At 27.2% G+C, this 22240-nt stretch overlaps 2 protein-coding genes across 2 annotated transcripts; both read left to right on the forward strand.

The window, feature by feature from the left end:
• Positions 1-774: 774 nt before the first annotated feature.
• Positions 775-2113, forward strand: LOC113369281 (multiple PDZ domain protein-like; the record flags this gene model as incomplete). Its single annotated transcript, XM_026610061.1, has 4 exons — positions 775-919; positions 1139-1248; positions 1343-1498; positions 1982-2113. Coding segments are annotated over 4 exons (543 nt in total), but the record flags the coding sequence as incomplete, so codon positions are not given.
• A 2854-nt stretch (positions 2114-4967) lies between these two features.
• LOC113369280 (RILP-like protein homolog) lies at positions 4968-9626 on the forward strand. Its single transcript, XM_026610060.1, has 7 exons — positions 4968-5337; positions 6678-6780; positions 7018-7166; positions 7949-8152; positions 8403-8548; positions 8872-8970; positions 9482-9626. The coding sequence occupies exons 1-7, from the start codon at positions 5023-5025 to the stop codon at positions 9624-9626; spliced, it is 1161 nt and encodes a 386-aa protein (XP_026465845.1). The 5' UTR covers positions 4968-5022.
• The last annotated feature ends 12614 nt before the right edge of the window (positions 9627-22240 follow it).

Genomic DNA, 22240 nt, shown 5'->3' on the forward strand with positions numbered 1-22240 from the left:
AATATCGTTTTAAAAACGAGAATGATTTTCATATACAAAATTTTAATGTACATATAATATTAGTTCTCTATAGGAAGACATCAAGAAGTTCAAGCGATTTTGAATTTCATTGAAACAATTTATTACGATTTCGAATTTGATTTGCGCCAAAATAAGGATCAAATAAATGTGAATTAAACAAATCAAAATGCGCTAATATTTGAACGAAGAAAAACACCTATGACTGATGTGAATAGAATTTGAATTTAAAAGAACTAATGGACATTGTGAAACTACTCTTGATATTATATTATCTATCATTTTTTATGTATAAAAATATTTTATTATTGATAAAAATTGAAAAAAATGTTTAATCTTTTTGTTTTATTCTTTCTGGTATGAGCTGCTAAATGATAGCACATATCAAAGTCGAAACGTGTAAATAATCATTTTTTAAGTTTACCAATATTACAAGTCGGCTACTTTACCGTTTAAATTTCATTTATCAAGATTTCGAATTTGATTTCCGGGAAAGTAAGACCGAATAAAAGTGGATTAAATAAGTCAAATAGATGTGCTAACATTTCAATAGCACGTAAAATTAAATGTATGAATATAATTTGAATGTAAAGTGTACAGAACATACTTTTTATTTGATTATATTGTAAGTTGTTTTAATTGTGATTATATTTAAATTTTGCTAGCTTCTTTAATTGATGTAACAATTTTTAATATTAATTATTGTTCATTTCAATTTTTTAGTATTTTAATTTGGATCTGTTTATTTAATTTAAGGGACCCGTATCAATGCCTCAAATGTCTACGAAAAAACAGTCAGCACCATTCAACCATGGTCAACCTGCTTATCAATCCGCCCATCCGACGTGCAGCAAAGATGAGAGTAATACTAGTGAAAATCCAACTGATCAGAAGCAAGATGGTACGTTTACTTATAAATTTTGGATGAGTATAAGAGTAATTTATTAAATTATGAAATTGTTGTGTTCGAACTATAAGAATTAGTTACCAATTTCGTCCAATATCAGATTCGAATGTGTTCTGATATCCTAAAGTAATTGAGCGATGTCTCACAATTTTACAGATTTAAAGATTTGTTAAATATATTTTGTGAAATAATGTTTTGTTAAAATTTTTTCAGGTACTAAGAGTTTGGTGAAATGGAAGGGTGTTATGTTTCCTTCTGAAGACGAAGCATCAGCGAAGGCTAATTCATCTGTAGTTCAAGTCGAAGAAACTTTAGATGGACAGGTAAATTTTGTATATAATATATAATTTGTTATATATCTGTTTGGTCAACATTATTCCCAATACATTCTTTAACTTTAATGCTTTGCAATTTCAGATTCTTATAGTTGAACTAAACAGAGGATGGAATAGTCGTCTTGGTTTTAGTCTTCAACCTGATCCAATTTCTGGAAAAACCATGATTAGTGCAATTTATGCTGACAGCGTGGCTGCAAGAGACGGTAGATTAAGAGAAGGTGACCGGCTGCTCATGGTAAATATGATGCATAATTTTACTATATAGGACGGTTTATCATTGAAACCACATTGCTAGCGGCTTTTTTAATCATTACATTACACTATATACTGACAATTGCATAATTAAAGTCGGAAATAGTAATATTTGCTGCTGTAGTGATAATACAGCATTTTCAATAATTATTCAATGATAAATTATTCATTTAAGTTATTACTGATTAAAACAAAATATTTGCAAATGAAATCAACATTGTGTTTGCAACAAAATGAATTTATATATTAATTTTGAAAAATCAAATGACATTTAGAATAAATTTATGAAATAAATGTATAATTAGTCATAGCATTTTTGTCTAATATAATTTATAATTTGTGACCATATTATATAATTACTTTCGTTCTTTATTTATTATGTGCATATATATATGCACATAATGAATAATATATATATATATATATATATATATATATATATTTAAATATGAAAAATATTTTGTAGGTAAATGATGAATCCATAGAACACATGACTACCACTGAAGTAATAGATTTGCTGAGAATAATTCGCGGATCAATCTGCATTAAAATATTGAGAAAAATGCAGAAAATTAAAATAACTGGACGATTTTACTAGTGAAAATCAATAATTCTGTGTGGTTTCATGCTATGCACAGAAACTAAATTTTGAAAAAAAATCTATTATTTTTTCAATTAGTGTATAGTATATTAGCATAGAAACCTGTGATAAGTCAATAAGGGTTTTTAATCTATATAAGTGTATTCAAAAAAAAAATTACTATTATTGAAAGGTATATTTTATTATAATGTAATTTCTATGAAAATATATTTTTTGGAATTTGTTGAAGTTCCTATTGGCTTAATTGAAACGAAGTTTACATGTGACCTTAATATGTACAGTTACTGTATAGAAATTTGTATTCATTGATTTTTTGTTATATTGGGGTTAAAGTATTGGTTTTATATCTTATTTCATGTACATTGTTTTTAATTTTTATAATTATCATTGATACATAATTGAATTTACTTTTATCATTCCTACTTATAGTTATTTAAATTATTTTTCAAACATTGAAAAGGACCGTTATGGCTTAGCCATATCAAAATTGTATCATTCTTATTATTAGTGTAGTATATTATACTTGTGATTAATGAAAGTTTTATAAAGAGTGCAAAAATTGCCTTCAAAACTTCTACTTATAAATAATGTAATGATTCTAATTAGATTATAGTCATAACACCCTCAAATATATAGACTGCAATATAATATTATATAACTGTTAATTGTTTTCTCTATTAGCATTCTCTACTGGATCTGTATGTGTACATGTATATGTATGTGTAAATATTATATATATATATATATATAAACATACATTAATGCATACATAAATTGTCCATACATTAGAAAATTTTAGTCCTCTGCAGGGAAGAAAATGCATATATAAAAATTGTTGATTAACCAAAGAATATGATATCTTAAATGCATGTATGATATGTAAAATATATGTATGTTGACTTTTGTGTACATATGTTTTTCCAATGTGATTGTGAATATGTATGTATACATGTATATGTATATGCATTACATGTTCATGTTCTAAATTTATATGTACTATGTGTATATGCATATATTTCTATATGTGCACATATGAAAAATGGAATAAATGAAGTATAAAAAATATATACTATTATTACAATAAATATTATTATTTATCTTTCTTTTGTAATCCTTCTTTCTCATGGAATATACAATCATTACCAACACCCTCAAAATAATTGTAGTTAAAAAATATACATATATATTTCTGTTTACATTTTAGAAATCAATGATGGATTAAATGTTATTATTTATCAACACTTTTTAATATATAATTATATATATATATATATATATATATATATATATATATATATATATATATATGTATATATATATACATAATCATAACTAAAATTAAGAAAGCTTTCCCGATTTGTTTTAATCTTTGTAGTATGAACTGTTGAGGAATAACACATATGAAATAATCATTCTTTGATTCAACAAATTAGCTGCTTTGTATGTGAACTGTTTCAACAACACAAATTTACGCTATTTTTTAAAGCAAAATTCATCTTTGAAAATTAAAAAATGTAAAATATCAAATTTTACAATATTTTCAAAACATAATTTTAATCAATTAATAAAACCATGAATAAAAATAATAAACATATTTAAAATGCATGATGAAAATGCATCGATATAACAGAAACAGATAACATGTTGTTCCATTGTGTGTCCTTCATATATCTATGAATTTTAAGTATCTGAAAATCGTTTACAAACATTTTTGTTCATTAGAAATATGCAAAAGTAATATGATAATTGCATGTAAGCTTGTATACCATTGAAAGTGGTCATTTACGAGAAAGAATTATCGTAGTTATGAATATGAACTATTACTATTGAATAAATTTTGCATTTGAGCTGTTCACGCTAGAACACAATTTTATTGTTCTGTATTTTTGCTGTTATATTTTTTATTTTATGGCTAATACAAATTGGCATTATTTTGAATCATTTTATACCTAGAAAACCATAAAATTGCCTGTGAGACGAGAAAACAGTCTTTTCTTTTGATACAGATCTTTACATTAGTAAAAAAAATTTAAACAGATTCAGTATCAGTTTAGAGAAGCCGGATATGACAAAATTTTCGATACAAGTCCCTCCGGATTCACTCCGAAGGAGGAGTTATATCCTCGAATATAACCAGATATAACTCAATCTACAATTTCCCAACTGTACTTTTAACCAGGATTAGAATAGTAATATAGACTTCTAATCATTTCATTAATCGATGTGTGAAGATGCGCCTCACCTAACGAACAAACATGAACAAGAAAGAATGTACGTACCAGAACGAACGGCAACGAGCATAGTGTGGACGCCACAACGAACACGAACGAACACGAATGAACACAAACGAACATAGCGAGCAATGTTCCGCAACTTGTCGGCACACCAAAGAAAATTGTTCGTTCATGTTCAAATGTAGACAAACATTTCTGCATTAGTTTATGATGTGCACGGTACATCTTCGAACAAAGAAGATTCAAGCCCTCACTGCTTTGAGGCGTTTGTTCAAATTCGTTTGGAGTGATTTGCCTTTGTTCGTCATCGTGTTTGTGGTGTTTGTTCTTCTTTTTATTTTCTTGTTCGTCATGTTCGTTCGTTAGGTGTGGATGCACCTTTAGCTGAGGCGTCACCTTAACGAAATGCAACGGTGACAAACTGACAAATGAGGGCAAGTGAAGTTAACTTCATATTGTTGCGGTGCAAGTTGTCATGACACCGCCAGACTGTATAGTGTACTTTGAATCAACAGTACCTGTCAAAATTGCGATCATACCAGTCTGTCATGATTGCTTGAATTGGGAAACGCCGTCAGCTCAGAGCCGTCAGATTCGGAGATTGTAAATTGCGTGTTTGTGCTGTGTCGCTCGTTTTAGTAAATAAAATCAGTTGCCACAAACGATACCTTGATGCCGTTCCCTATTCGCGACAGGCATTCTAATTTCAAAATGAGCGAATCCGATTATTGTGATGGAATTTCTGTCGTCGATGTGTACGACATAGCATCCGATATTGGAAAAGAATGTGAAAAAATAATTGACAATTATGGTGCAGACGCTGTTACTGGTCTCATGCCGAAAGTTATCAATACTTTAGAGCTATTAGAAGCATTGGCCACTCGAAACGAACGTGAAAATACCACACTTCAAGAACTGACGTGCAAAATTTCCCAACTGGAAAATGAAAAGCTGGAAAAAGCCGAGTATAGGCAGCGGTTTGAAAAGGTCTGTTTCTAAATAGAAATGCAGGTTTTTAATACAAATTTAAATCATTCTTCAACTAATATATCAAATTAAGTATGGCACTGTCATTTAAATGTCAACCTCTGGCATTAATTATATTCGTAACCTATGAACTTTGAATGTTTTTGTGTTGAAAATATTCTAAATTGCTGTTGGATTCAAAAAAACATTTTTGTCGTCTTTAGCATATTACCATCGAGATTTAAATATCAAAAATGTTTTTTTGTTGCTTTCAAATGCTTACAATTCAATTATCTTTTACAATTTATGCTATATACATATTTAAAAATGCTTTAGAAATTCTCTTCTCTAATCACATACTCATTGTTTTTGTTTTACTAAATACAAAATCTCAACTATTTCTCTGATTAAAATTAATGGCACTTAAAATTAATATTTATTATGAAAGCAAACACTAATGCATGTTTCATATTATGGTATTTATTATTGATGTATGATCGAAGTAAATGTTTAGAATTACTTTAATTCTTAACTTTTCAATTTTTCAAATAAATTTATTTTGAAATAACTAAAATTTATTTAACTTACTTAGATTGAGCTATGATTGATTTAAATACTATTTTATGTAAACTTATTTACTTATGTTTTATTCGAATTACAATCTTGTTAACGTCGAATTAAGTATTTTGTTTAGTTATGTGAAATATTTAATTTTACTTATAATTTTTAAATGCATATAATTGAGTATCAGTAGTATTTCACATTATTGCACATGTAGATCTTTGGAACATTTCCCATGAAATAGAAAGTGTGAGAATTGGCTTATTATTACTTAACACTATTCACGCATAATTATTTTTACTTGCTAGTTAATAAGTATTCTATTTTGATACATTTTAGTTATTGGATTATTACTTTTTATGTATAAATTAATTGGTTTCAATTCTATTTTTGAATTTGTTATCAACTTCAAGTTAAACCTAATAAATACAGCATAATGTTAAACAAATTCAAATATTGTTTTGTTCTCAAAACTAGTGCTGTATTTGTAATTACCATTACATTTTATAAAATGCTGTTATATAATTCAATTAAATATTAATTATTCACTCAGTTGATTGCAAATGCTTTTGGTACATTAGCTAAATATTTAGAATACTTTCTTGCATAAGTTACATATAAATAATTTTAAAACAGATATTATTTTATGACAGTCCCTCTTCAAATAATATTTTTTATAAATAAATATGAAATAAAATAATTTATTATTTTTTATTTTTTTACTTTAATTATTATATTTTATTATATTTTTATTAGTTTGTTTTGAATATTTCAAAATATTTATATAGTGCCTTCTGCAGGAACTGGAAGCTATAGAAGAACAATGGCGTGGGGAATCTCAAGAACTCGTTTCTGTTGTAAATCGTTTACAAGAGGAAAATAAACGCCTTTCACAAGCTAAGGGTGAGTGACTGCAAAATGAATGGCAGACATTTTTTTTGCTAATGTTCTTATATAATTACTCTGCAAAACATGCCATAAGTTGATTCCTAAAAAATAATAAGACTGAACATATAGTTTTTAATACAGAACATAATTATAATGTTCTATTTGTATCTGTTATTACATATAAATTGTACAACAATTTAAATATCTCTTAATTGTGATTTTAATAAATAATAGCGTTTGTTATATTGTTAGCTGGTGCTGAAGTAAAGGAACAAACAGCTGAAACATCCTCGGCAGATGGGCAAATGTTGCAAAGATTGAGAAATTTAGTTGATAAACAACGTGATGAATTAAGAAAGAAAGATAACGAACTACAGAAACAAGCAACAGATATAGAAAATGTGAGTTAATTATTCTACTTATATATAAAAATTTTATGCTATAAAAAATGCTATATTTAATTTTTTTAATTTATTGCATTACAACAAAGAAGGGATTTTTGGTGAATTTTTTTAAAAAATAAGTTTGATGTATTTTTTTTTAAATTATGTATTTGATTATAATAATATTCATATCACATAAGTTTGCATAAAAAGCTCACAATTCAAATTTATTGAAATTTCTATACTGATCATAATGAATACAAACTTCAATTAAAGTATTTATCTTGATAAATGTCCTATTTACACTATTTTATTGTATTGTATTCATTATCAACAAGATAAGAAGTGATTAGTGTAAAATATAATGCTTATTGTTTAAGTATATAAAATTAAGCATTTCAATAATTTTGCTATATAATAATTTAAAAATTATGAATGTTTACAATACAATATTAAATTTTGATTTATAGTTAAATTATATTTTGTATTAAATCATTTTTTATGTTTTATAATTATTATAGTTAACTTGCATCTCTAAAAATTAGATATTGTGTAGGGATTTATTAAATATAGTTCAACCTCAGTAAAATATTATATAAAAATTATTATATTGCATTGCATTAAGTTGAAAATGATTTACCAAAGGAATTGAACTCCGCCAAGTTCTTATTTTTACATATAGTAGTGGTATAAATAGTTCTTCTAAAATATTTAGTTTTTCTAAAATTATATTTTGGTTAATTAGAGAAATATATTAATTGAACATTCCACTTACATTCAGAAATTTGTTTTTTTATTAGCTAACATCCCAAGTAGATCGAATGAATAGTGCTGCTAAAGAATCCAGACGCAGGCAAAGATTGTTGCAAGCACAAGTTGGTGCCCTTTGTGAAGAACGAGCTGACTTTTTAGCTCGATTATTAGATCAGAACAGAGAAATTGGTACATTGAGAAAGGGCCTTGGATTAGCTCAGAAAGAAAATGAAGATTTGACTAAATTTCAGGTACAATATTTGTATATCTATTTAATACTTTTGCTTAATTTGCATTTCTTAGGGCAATTATTACATGTCACACAAACATGTAAATTTATATAGTATTACCTGTATATCTTTAATTCATAAAGTTCTTATTTTTTTCTTAGAAATTTTTAGTTAAGTTTAATATATTAATATAATATTATTCTTTGAGCGATTGTAAATTAAATTTATTATAAAAATTTCATCATCTTCATTTTATATCATCTGACAACAGGATGAGAATGATCCATTGAGACCACGCTTTACTACAGCTGAACTGAAAGAAATTCTTCATGAGCGTAATGAATTGAAAACCAAAGTATCAGAGCTTGAAGAAGAACTAGAAGTTTTTCGGCCTAAACCTAATGAATTAAGTGACAGGTAATAAATAATTATAGATTTTTATCGATCCATTCGAAATTTATATGGTAAAATGAACTTTAATTTTTTTAAATGTTTAATATTGTTAGTCTTTGCCAAAATAAAAACAATTTAGAAACTTGGTAATTAAAAAATGTTTTTATGCATGCTAAAATAAAATTGTTAATTAAAAATGTAATTATGTTGTCATTAATCTTGAATTTATGATAAATACTAATGCATTAACATTAAAAATGTGAATGAATATTTTTTAATTCCTGGACAGTTTATGACAGCAATTTTTCCAAATTTATAATTCTAAGAGGTAAATTTATTATGTTCAGTTTGGCACAGGAAGAAGATGCGCCAGTCCAAGGCCCATTGCCATATGAACCAGATGATGCCCCCTGGAAGAAATCATCAGAAACTGGTATTAGGAAGTTGTAAGTATATATACTGACATTAATCAAATGTTTTCAACTTATATAGCTACATTTTATTTTTATTTTTAATTATTATATATAATTATTATATTATATTGTACTAATAATGCTCGAATATATACGAGGGTGGTTTGAAAACTCTCTGCATTATTTTTGAGCATATTGCACTCCCAAAAGATAAGTGACACAACTCGAAAATTTTCTGATGCCACTCTTTATATGCATCATATTCCAATTAGATTAATCTTGAAATTAAATTGAATAAAGTTAAAGTATATAAATATGGCATGAGTAAAACTAGTGGTGAGTTTTGGGAATGCTGTATGCTATGAAGAATAAATTATCACACTTCTGAACACAATACAAAAAAAACTGCTGCATGTGTAAAGTACATAATTAGTTATGATCTAAGGAAGCATTTTCCACTTCATTCAAAATTCAGCTCTTCTGTTCTTAGTTTAAGTGTTATTTGTTGAAAATTTCTATCTCAGTTGATCTTTTTTTTTGTTAGTTTTCGCAAGATATTCTCGGAGTCTGGCGGCGGGGGCGGCAGTGGCGGCGGGAGCGGTTTTCCTCGCCGTTCTCTCTCCACACTTTCGAAGATGGCTCTGTCAGCCGGAAATCAGCAGCACAATGATGACGACTGCCAACTCTGAACAAACGCCACTGGCATCAGCCGAACGAACTCGGAGTTGGATCGACGGTTTTATCTGCACGGACGATTTGGTAGTCGGGAGCGAGGACGCAGCACGAATGGCGATGATGTGAGTCATTAATTTGTTTGAGCGCTTACTTGATTGTTCAATTGGTGGTGCAATATTAATTTTATATCATACGTACTGTTCTGGATGCATGAATCCATCATCATAATATTACCTACTCTAATGATCGATGATAATAAAATCTATCTAGAGTGATAGGCGCTCAAAATTTTAATAGTATAAAAGCCAGTGAACTATTTGACTAACCTGTTTTCACAAAGCTAGAAATTTTTAATATGATATTTTATTATCGGTTCATTAAGAAACTACCAGCCTGGCAGTCATTCCGCGGTTGCGTCATCATCCCTTCAATTCTTGAAAATGTCAAAAAAAAATCTCATAACCTGCTCCCAAATGGCTCAAATTTTGAGGGTGTATTTTTTTTTAACTGTTCAAAAAGTATATGTAAATAGCCAGAACATTCTGACAGTTGCACAAGGGTATGGGCACATTGCCATTGACAGTTTGTTGAATTTTTGAATGAAATTGAAAAGTGGCTTCTACGAAATTCCTTACTACACTGAAGTAAGATGGCTTACCATTCTTAAAGTTTTGGACAGATTTCAATATTTACTTGATGAAATAGTATCCTTATTGTCGATAAAAGGAAAGCTACATGATTTTCCTGAATTGCAAAATAAGGCTTGGCTAAACGATTTCTCATTTTCAGTAGATATCGTAAAATATTTGAATGAACTAAATATAAATCTACAAGGGAAAAACCAATTCGCTTTCAATATGCACTCAAATGTCAAAGCATTTATGACAAAACTCAATTTATTTGCTGAAAACTTTAATAATAAATTATTAAATCATTTCCCCTCATTGCAAGCACGGCGAGAATCATTGAAAAATACAGATTTTTTTAAATATAGTGTATTAACACAAGACCTTCTGAATTCCAAAGAAGATTGCAATATTTCAAAGCTATTGAAAAACACCTTTATCATTAATTAGCCAACCTTTCAATTTCTATGTGCAAGAAGCTCCTGTTGAAATTCAATTAGAACTAATTGACTTACAATCAAATAATTAACTAAAAGAAAATTTTCACTAAACCGAATTGAGTGCTTTCTATGGCCCTTTGAATAACGAACATTTCAAACATTTTTTCAACTATGTTCAAAAATACATTGTTTTATTTGTGAAAGAACTTTTTTTTTAATGGTTTTCACGAAAATCTACACTCGGTATTAAGGATTGCCACAAGTGATTTGGAATCCAAGTTTGAAGAAATAATGTCAGATGAACATTCGAGATTTCACGTTTCGCATTAACGTTAAATATTTATTTTTACGTTTGATGTTTTTCTTATTTTTTTTGAAATCTATTTACTATTATATATACGAAATGCATTATAAATGTTAAATTGTAATAACTATGTGTCAATATAAAATAATTTGTATTGTTGAGACATAAATAAGTAACAAAATAAAATCTTCCATTGACTGGTTTATCTAACAGCCATTTATTTATAATAATATTTCTTTCAAAATTACGTGACATATTTTATTCAAATTGAAATGATACTTAGTGTTTTTGTCAAAAAAATTGAGCAGGGAAAAAACTCCATCCAAAACCTCCGGCCCGGGAGACATTTTGAAAATTTCATTTTGGCCCGCGCTTTATAGTATTTGCCCACTCCTGTCATACATAATCGGCTCCACCCTTGTATTTAAATAATTTATACGCCATTTTGAAGGTCTGCATGAAAACATCCGATATACCAAACTTCAACTTTGTATCTCACCTTATGGCCGAGATATCATTGAAAATATGCCAAAGTGGCCCCTTTTTCAAACTCAATTTTTGGCCTAACCATCAAAGATATTGAAAAATAAATTACGTGATTCTACTCACATTGGCTTAGACCACATACTGTAGATTAAGAATAAAATAATTTTTTAATCAATGTTTTCGGGTAGTACGTTTCGTTTACTTATTAGCGTTATTTGAAAGCCTGTTTTTCTTTTAGTACTGCAAATATTGTTCAAATCAAATTTATGAAAAATCAAAACGCATTGAAAAATTGAACAAACCAGAGCCAGTACACCCGCGCGTAACGCTAATAGTACCCCTCATTACGCACTGCTTTCCGACCGAACGAATTCTATGCCGGGTGGTCAACGGCTCTGGTTAGTCAAATAGTTCACTGGCTCTTTTACTATAACGACCAGACTAGCTATAAGCTCTTTTTTTTTTTTTACAAAAGCCATATACTAATTCATGATTTCAAATAGCTAAGTGCTAATCATATTAGTTTTCTTTAAATCAAAAAATGATTTAAGTGCCTAATAATAAGGTGACCATACGTTTTTTTATGTCAAAACTTTTAGTTGCGCTAGGCTGAAACGGGATGGGACGGCATGAGAGCTTTTTGCTCTGTACCTAGAATATGGTTGAAAATAACAAATACTATTTAAGAAAATTAGAAAAATTAGAACTTAGTAAAAAATTAACACTTGTACCAGGCAGTCAAAATGTTTCTTTTTATAACTTCCACAAAGTGGTAGTTCAGCACTGTCCCGGGACATAAGGTCACCTTCTAATAAGTGAGGCACAAACCATATATAAAACCATGGTGCGTGCTTTGGTAAAAATAGTAGAGTTTTAATGAACTCAGTCTTATATTTATAGAACTGAAGATAATGCTAACAATGAAATCTCTTGAACAACGAGATTAATTTAGTGCCAAACAATAATATATTAATCTGTGATTGCAATAAATTAGGATCTTTAATCTTAAAAAAATCTACTTTACTTTTTAGCTTTGCTAAAATTCTACTTACATAATTTTTGTATGTACTAATTATTTAAAAATATTGTTTCTTCCATTGAAGAAATGAACAGATCGACCAATCGATAGAAAAGGTTTTGTGTCAAAAAGCATTTAGGCAATCCTATAATACAATTATAAATCACTTGTTGATTTGTTTCATTTGACACTAAAGCAAAAGACAGAAATATAGACAATATTATATTTTTTAAAATCAAGAATTGATGTTTCCAATTGAGCAATCAATTATGCATTATTATTTCATTGATTTGTGTGTTTCAATGTTTGTTTTTGTTTATTCAAGTTGAGGTTACAGCATTAGGAATATATGTACATTTGTTAGTTTTTTTTATCACTCATTATTCTCTAACTTGATTTGCATTTGATTTATTATTTTTTTTGTAGTGTATATTACTAATAACAATGCTGTAACCATTTCTTGAAATCCTGACATTGAGTCAGTTATGTGTCATATATTTATTTATTTCTTACTATATTTTGGGAGGGTGCAGAATGATTATTTAATATTATTTGGTGAAATTAAAAGTTTACATGAGTTTTGTTTGTGTGATATTTTATTTATAGCTAGTATTTCATATATATACTTAAATGAAAATATACTAACAAAGATCATTTCATATAAAATTATCTGCATGTGTCCTAAAGGACTTTTAGCTGTTTATTTTGTTTTGATGAATTGACTGTTTGACCATGTCCTCAAATTGCTTATATAAAGTAAATAATGCAAATAATTTCAATGCAATTTTTGGTTTAAACTTGCATTTTATTAAAGATTTTTATACGTTTTACTTTATTTAAATTCTACAATTTTTTTTATTTTAATATGCATTTATAATTTTTGCCTGAGGATTTCATATAATTTATATATATATATATATATATATATATATATATATATAATTTACTAATATTTATCATTTGACACTTTGCCTATAATATATTAGTTTTAATATATTAAAAATTTGAGTAAATGATTTTGCCAACATACGTACAATCGTTAGTTTATGGACATTAAATTAAAATGTGATATATTTTGATTTTACGAAATTCGTAGTAAATTAAAGATTTGGTTGAAGAAATTGAATAAACTGCATAAAATATATGTTGTATTAATTTTTATTGGTATAATGTAGTGAATATTAACTTATATATAAATCAGTCATTTTAACCAAAATATTAATTTTGTTAATATTAATAATATCACGCTATCTTTATTTATTAAGCTATTTTTAACATCTAGTAAAATGTTAGATTTTAATTTTTGTCTGTTATATACTGTAGTATACAAAAGCATGCCTTGATCGGATGCCATATTATATCGTTGTTATATTTTGTATATTAATCGTCTATTATATATTTAGTGAATCCAAAATGCAATACATTATGTTATTAAACATGCATATAATAAAAAAGTATTACTATTAATATTAATGGATTTATTTAATTTAAACTTTCGACTCATTTTTTTTTAATCTGACAATTTTTTCTTTAATGCACTCCATTGGGCTTCCAGAATAAGGGTTTGTACTATTATCTTAAACAAATGACAATTTAATTTGTTTTTAATATTATCACATTAATAATTATTTTTATTATTTTAAATTACCAGGGAACTAAAAATTTAGCATAGTTATTTATTAGATATTTCCGAAAATTATCGTATTATTATCTTGACATAAACTTATTTTTAATATTTGTTTGAATACTTCTCTAGTTCTTTATCAAAAGTTTCATAAATTAAGAAAATATATACTTTCATATTCAGTCCACAAAATAAGTATATTTTTTTAACTGCTTGAAACATAAAATATATGCTTTTGATTATTGTTCGGGTTTTCATAAACTTGAATTAGATTCTAATATTTTTTGTAATATAATAATAATATGAAAATCAAATTACTCCAAATATAAATTTTTGACTTCAAATTGTTGATATAAAGTGAAAATCAAATCTTGCGTTCTTATCGATTGTTGAGCAAGTGTGGCTAGTTACCACTGTTCTTCTGCACACAAGTACATATGTTATTCATTTTATATCTTTAACGTATTTATCTTTTTTTAAACAAAAATATTCTGTGCAGAAGGTTGAAAGATTAATTTCCACCGCCTATAAAATAAATTTTTGACTTTGTTATGAAACCGTTTGCATCGGCTCTTTCACGAGAATTAAATTAGTTGATTAGTAATAGTGATTATAATCAAAATATTGCAATAGGCAGAAACTTAATTTAATTTTATTTTTTTATCTAGAGTCTAGATCTATTCAAATTTTTCGGAACAGAAAGTTGTCTAGATTCTAGACTAGCACGTTATAGAACATTTTGTCATAAATTTGACAAACAAATTAATTTCTATTTGCTTCAAACATGCAAACTCTTCTTGGGAATTTTTGTGTTAAATATATTTGAGGCTCTTTCATTATAAGTTATAATCAGTTATAATTCGTTTTCATAGGGTTATTACACTAATACATTTTTAAATTATTTGGTCGTTTTTAAATCATTCATATCCGTTTTTTAAGCGTGATATAAATATGGTTTCTAATTCTCATAATTCTTCACTAATTTGCGTAATAATGAGTGTGTATCCTACACAATCAATCAATTATACAATTTATTATTATTTTGTTCATCTCTGCATTTCCATCTCGGTTGTTTTTACAGTTAGAGCTAAAATTTTTAATATCAAAGAGATTAAAATTTTAACAGTTGCCACATCTCAATTATTATTTTTAATTAAGATTCGTCATTTCCTAAGGAAATGTGTTAAACGTGAAATTTCTTAATATGTATGAAATATATGAAAAGAGTTTTCATAGGTAACCAATATAATATAATGGATGATCGATCACTTTGTCATTGTTGTAATGTTCTCTTTCAGAATTATTTTTGTTTCTGGTTTACTAATTCACAACTATTGCAAATTATTCTTTTTTTTAAATTATTATAGAATTTTCAATAATTTCTTTTTTAAATACTACAATTCTCTTGATATAATTACATTTATATGTCTTCGGTGAAAAATTGAATAGAATAGAATTAAATTGTGCAAAAATTATGATTGTGCTAGAATATAATAGATACATTCATTAATGAATTCGGTTTCAATATATCTGTACTTCTTTTAATTTATCACAAATTTTGTTTCTGGCAACTTTGGCAATTTATATAATTTTTTATTGAAAAATACTTATATCATTCCGTACTATTTAGAAAGGTTTCATCAAAATTGAATCGTGATAATTAATTGTTAGATGCGTTTGTTTAGACAATGTTTTATTATATGCTCTTTGTTATAAAAAATAACACCTGGTCTAAAATGCACATTATTTTTGCATATAACATAAAACATAAATGACTTAGGTTTCTAAATTTTATTTTTCGGAAATTTATGTGATTTTTAAAACTGTAGAAAGGGCATGAATTAGATACATGAATTTATTAAGTGTACGTAGATATGTAGATAAGCAGGTCTTAGACTAATTGATATTAGGGTTTTAGATATCCTAAATATTCTGTTTAATCGCCCGGGCACGGAGAAATTTACGCACATATTTTTAAATGAACTTTTGCTTATATTTTTATATTTTTTTCTTTAATTCCGCAATTGGTAATATCACTTATGCTTTCATTATTTATGGTACGGTTTTGTAATTTATTGAACTTTCTATTGTATTCTGTTACCAAAATTATTGGAGCAAGTTTCTTTTATAATTTAAAATTGACCTATGCTAGATTTTTGCTGTTTTATTTTTGCCATTAATATAAGTATTATATAAAATAAAAATATGTGCTAAACAAGTTAAAACATATGGTTATAATAATGAATTCGGCAGTTGGCCATAAAATGTTGTTGTGAAAATAAATAAATCTTCCAGTTGCAACACGGACCTTGAAGAATGCATTTAAATGTAGCCTCTATTTGAAATACAAAGACTTACATTAGTTTAATAAACCCACAAGAAGATAGTTATAGATTTTTAAAAGTAATATAAATATCAAATCATTGCTAGATTAACATTAACAATTTTTAACAATTAATGGTCACAAGCAAGAAAATAATCATATCCATCAAACATATGGATAGTTTTTTTTTATGGAAATCTAACTTGGATATTTTACGTTGAAAAATAATTTTTTTCTACTCAGTTAACTGTGTGAAATATATAAATACAGGGTGTTCCAGACCTTGAAGTCAAGGCAAAACGGGGTGATATATGTCACCCCGTACTCTAGTACGGCGGCCTGAACTGTTCTTAAAAAAAATAGAAAAAACTAGTGGTGCATGGCATTGCGTCTTAAGGCAATTTGCTGGAACTTCCGATACCGTAATTTAAAATTTTGAGAATAATCGACCTTTTCCAATTTTTTTTTTAAGGGGCCGTTCAAGTATTACGTAAGCACTATAGGGGGGCGGCGGGTTATTAATTTGCTTATTTTGGGCATTTTGGCTAAGAAATTTGCTTACTTTTGCTGAGAAGGGGGAGGGGGGGGTAAATAACTGTAATAAATCTGCTTACGTAATACTTGAACGATCCCAAACTAACTTTTTGAAAATTTCGAATCTTCACGAAAATTGTGAAATTTTTGAAAAAAATTAGACATTTTAAAAATTAGATTTTTTTAATATCTTGAAACTCAATCGGTTGATCTATAGTGTAGAAAATGTCAAGAAAATTTGTTTGTGTTATTTGTTGAGAGAGTACACTCTAAACATTATAAATCTTGGTGCGGAACCCAAACAATTGAAAACAAAATTTGTGCTAATTATTAAAAGTTCTATAAAATATCTGATAATTTGATGTGCATATGTCTTATGATTATTTTTGACAGCCAAAGGCATTATTTTTAAACTTTTTTTTTCTGGATCTCCGAAAAAAAAACTGCATGAAATTTGAAACTAGTGGTGCTATGGCATCGTGTCTAACAATAAGACAAATCGCTTTGTCTTAAATTTAAAATTTAAGTTTCAATTTTTTTTAAAAAACATTGGACGAATATGATTTTTGTGTATTATGAAAGTTTTGTAAAGATGTCTGTTTTGAAAAATAAAATTTTGTATTTTGATTTTTTTGAAATTTGAGTTTTTTTCATAACAATCGCGCTGCTCTTAATTCTTGAAAATCGTGTTTTTGTTTTTAAATGTGGTCCTAGAAATGTTATACACGTTACGGTTCAAAAGTTTAAATGAACAAAATTAGTAAAAATTAATTACAATAACCAAAAAATTGTGATCATTTTACCAAAGCTCTAGGTTGCACTTAAAAGCTCATAATTTCCAAGCAACGTAACATGTTTTTAACTTCCCGTAGGGTAAGTTATAGTAATCGCAAAAAAATCGAAAATGAAAATTTTTATATATCTTTACGTTTCAGAGGTTTCTGAATATTTTGGCATACCTTAGAAAAAATGGATGTGTGGTGTGTGTGTGTGTGTGTGTGTGTGTGTGTGTGTGCGTGTGTGTTGTATGTGCGGATACAAATTTTCGTCGACGATTCGGGAACACGGATCAACCGATTTGAATAATTCAAAAAACATTCGATTCGTATTGATAAGGAGACGTGCTGATTAGTTTTTGGCGAAGGCAGGTCTAGCCGTCCGGAGATACGGGGCAAAAAGTGCCGAAAACGGTAACTCAGTTTTTAAGAGAACGGAGCGTCCGATTTTAATAATTCAAAAACATTTTACTTGTATGACAAGATAAAGAATTGATCAAATTTTCATAAAGGCAGGTCTAGCGATTTCGGAGATATAACAAAAAAAGTAAAAAAAAATGCATTTGGCGGTCAAAAATGATCATTAGACATATACACATCAAATTTTCAGATATTTTATAGAGATTTTAACAATAAGTATAAATTTTGTTTATTTTCCTATGGGTTCCGTATCAATGTTTACCCGTTAGACAACGACGCCCGCTTACGCGCTTATATTTCGTCTCTATGCATTAAAGCATACGATTGCTCTGAAAAAACAGTTCAGATCTTCCAAATATGTCAAAATAAAGAAAACATTTTTTTAAAAAAAAAAAAAATTTTTTTAATTTTTTTTTTAAAATTTTTTTTAAAAAAAAATTTTTTTCAAAAAAAGTAATTTTTGGTCCAATTTATAGTTTCTCAAAAATCTTATTTTTTCGAAGTAATTTTTTTCCATTTTTCAATTTTAATCGTTTTTAAAAAAAATCATAATTTTTGGTACGGGAAGTTCCAGCAATTTGCCTTAAGGCACGATGCCCTAATTGCCTTAAGACAGAATTCCACTTACAGCTAGTTTTTTTCTAATTTTCTTCAGGACAGTTATTAAGCTCACCATACTATCACTTGTTTCGGCTTGACGTCAAGGTATGGGACAGCCAGTATATATATATATATATATATATATTATATATATATATATCGATTACACTTTCGATATTTACTAAAAATAAAAATAGTTGAAAAATATCAGGGCCAAAACAACTAAATTAAATGTATAAAGTTTGTTCTTTATGTGAAATGGTTTGGGTTTATTAATCCATTACTTATTTTAGATTATCCATATCGTGATCAGACTTTTTAATATTTACTTATTTCTATACTTATCTGATACTTTTTATATGAACTTATTTTAGAACTGGTAATGCCTTAGAATAATAAAGTGGTAAAAACGTTTGATTCTATTGTGGCTACAAAGTAAAAGAAAAATACCCCATAATGAAAATATCATAAACTGGTTTTAAAAATTTGTCAAATCATAATCTTTAAAACTTTTTGTTAAGAAAGGAAATTAATTTAACAATAAATAAGTGCCAACGTGTAAGATCACGTAGTGATGTATAGGATGAGGTATTTAGAGGAGACTAGCTGAGCACTTACATAACTTGTCACAATTGTTATTTAAATGTTAAAATACTAGTAAATAGATATAAAAATAATATATAATAATTATTGAAAACAATGTACAAAGAAAACTTATTGATGATTTCTTTATTTTATAATTTAATTTCATATTGATACATATATTATTTGGAAGCTCTTTTGTATAATAATTTTGTGAATACACGTTGTATACACTTACATACAAATATACTATGCACGAAATTACATTATTATTATTCGCATTTCATTGATTTTCTTACATAGCCTCAATTAGTGGAATAAGATATATTTTGGTTCTAATAAAACTTAAGCATTGAGTCAGTTTTAATAAAACTTAAGCATTTTTTGCTACAGTTTGTAATGTAGAGATAAATTATTTTTGTTAAATGTATTATTTTAAATATTTATTCAAAATTGAAATTACGTTGTAATAAATATCTAGGCAGCATTGTAAATTCTTTTACATGTACAATTTCGTGCTGTAGTACAATCATTTGTATGCATGTATGTATATGTACTTATTTGTATATTGTAATAAATAATGTAAAACATAAGTTAAAAAATATTGATACGTTATATTTCATTGTTCAAATTTGTAATTTATTTGAATATCCTATATTTAATAATATAATAAATAATCGCATTGAAAGATTAGTTTTCATATTCCAATCAAATAAATGAATAATTATTTTCAAACCTGTTTCTATGCAGTTTCCAAATTAAATGAAAAATTAAGAGTTGATTTTTTTACAAATTTAGAATTTTATTGCAAACGAATATATATCAAAGCAGGTTTGATTGATATTTATTGGTACAATTTTGCTGCGTGAAATTGAAATTGATTTAGAATTTCTATTTTTAGGAAAAGAGGTTTTCTTTTCATGATATCAGAATGTTACAAAATGTTGGAAATTTTGTATTTATTTTCTGATCAGAAAGTATAACCATTTTCCTCGTCCTTGTGCGATTTATTTACTGAAGAGTTATTACATCTAAAGTAATTGGTTTAAATGGCAGCATCGTTCTTAAAGTATTTTATTATTTCATGAACAATTTATAAATAATATACTTGAAATTGTGCGCTGTATACGAATTCAAAATTGGAAGTTTTTTTTTTATTTGACACAGAATTCAGTCCTTCAACGGTAAACTTTTTACTCATAATTGATACAAAAATAATTATTTTTTTCGAGATTTTACATATTTGTATAAAGCTTAATTTTTATTATTTTTTTAATTTAGGTATACATTTTGTGTAAGCTTGTACAAAAGTTGGCGACAGCATAACAAATATAGTTATTTTCTATATAGATTATCCTTTTTTTGATAAATCATTTAGTATAGGTTGTTCAACAGAAGGCATTTTTTTACAATTTTGATAAACGTCACAATAAGTTTTGATGATGTTGAATATTATACGTATATAGGCAACTCGTATTCATTTTAACATTGCAAGCATCAATTTTTAGCTATACAATACAACTATGCAATTCAATAGAAAACTTTTTTTAATATTTGTAATAATAAGCTTAAAACTTGTCGATAATACATTAACACTATAAGCATGGTTTAGAGCAGATGAAATTCTGAAGTTTTTGCTATTGTTAACAAAATCCAAATGACGGTTAAGAGTAAACCGTGCAAAAATTTGAAATTTCACATGGCTCATTAGTGATTTAAAATAGTTTTAGAACACAAGATTGTATCACAACGCAATTTTAAGCATAACCGACTCATTATACATATGCTTTTTAAGTGTTTGACATGGAATAATGTTATTGTTGGAATTATTTGGTTGAAAATTTTATCATCGACTGCATATTGTCGTTTGTTTTCAGATTTCTCGAAAATATTAAAACGTACTACAATAAATAGGACATAGCCGAAACATTTTCTTATGTACAAGCAGTCATTGAATTATAGGTTGTTTAGGAAATAACTTGTTTTCCTAAAAAAGGATTTTTTGCAAATTAGCAAGGCTCATTTGTAAAACTGTTAAATTTATTTAATTTGCCAGTAATTTTCGGTAGTTTTCCTAACAGAGAATTTTTCGCCAATTAGAAAGGCTCATTTGTAATACTGTTAAATTTATTTAATTTGTCAGTAATTTTTGGTAGGCAGCATTTTTATTGGGAGAATATATGAATTGAATATATGGATATTACTTTGGTGCCTAACTTATATTTTCAAATTTTTACCATGCTAATCTGATGTTGACACGGCTTTCCTGACAACCAAATTTCGAGAATTTGAAATTTTGAAAAAACATACTCGGATTAAAAATTTCTCTTAATGATTTTTTTCCATTTGGTCCACTAACCAATAATTTTGTCAAAACAATTTAAAAAACTTCTTTTTAACAAAAATTCCGATATGTAACGCGTATAATGCGCTAGTATGAACCAAATGTGTTGACTGCCTCTATTTGATTCTAAGAAAATTAAGGCGACAAAAACTTATGAAATATTTTCTTGAAATACCTATGATGTCGATATGTCAAAATCAAATAGGAAAATTATAGTCGTCACCTCTGTGTGCTAAAATAACCAGTCATTAAAAAATAGTTCACTTGCACTTTTCTAGTTTGGCATATCACTATTTTGCATCTTGGGTCGTTATACCATTTGTTATGAGACTAATAAATATATATTCATACCACAGCTCTTCAGATATTTTTTTTCTAAATTTAGATTTTTGTTTTCTTTTTATTTAAATTTATTCATACTTAGCTACTTGTTTTCTAGAATATTCCATGTTTCATTTACTATCAAGGAGGATGTGGAGCTAAGCAGTGCCATTGTTCGTGCCTATGATCTGGAAATTTTATGCAATCTCTCCATTGCTTTAATCTTCTTC

This window comes from Ctenocephalides felis, unplaced genomic scaffold (assembly GCF_003426905.1).
Source record: "Ctenocephalides felis isolate EL2017-DRISC unplaced genomic scaffold, ASM342690v1 CF-g0.4_SCAFFOLD_01205, whole genome shotgun sequence".
In the NCBI taxonomy this organism is placed as follows: Eukaryota; Metazoa; Arthropoda; class Insecta; order Siphonaptera; family Pulicidae; genus Ctenocephalides; species Ctenocephalides felis.

Coding starts and splice junctions, on each gene's coding strand:
- LOC113369280 (XM_026610060.1), top strand. CDS start 5,023: ATGCCGTTCCCTATTCGCGACAGGCATTCTAATTTCAAAATGAGCGAA. Junction 6,781..7,017: donor ACGCCTTTCACAAGCTAAGG/GTGAGTGACTGC, acceptor TTATATTGTTAG/CTGGTGCTGAAGTAAAGGAA. Junction 8,549..8,871: donor CCTAATGAATTAAGTGACAG/GTAATAAATAAT, acceptor TATTATGTTCAG/TTTGGCACAGGAAGAAGATG.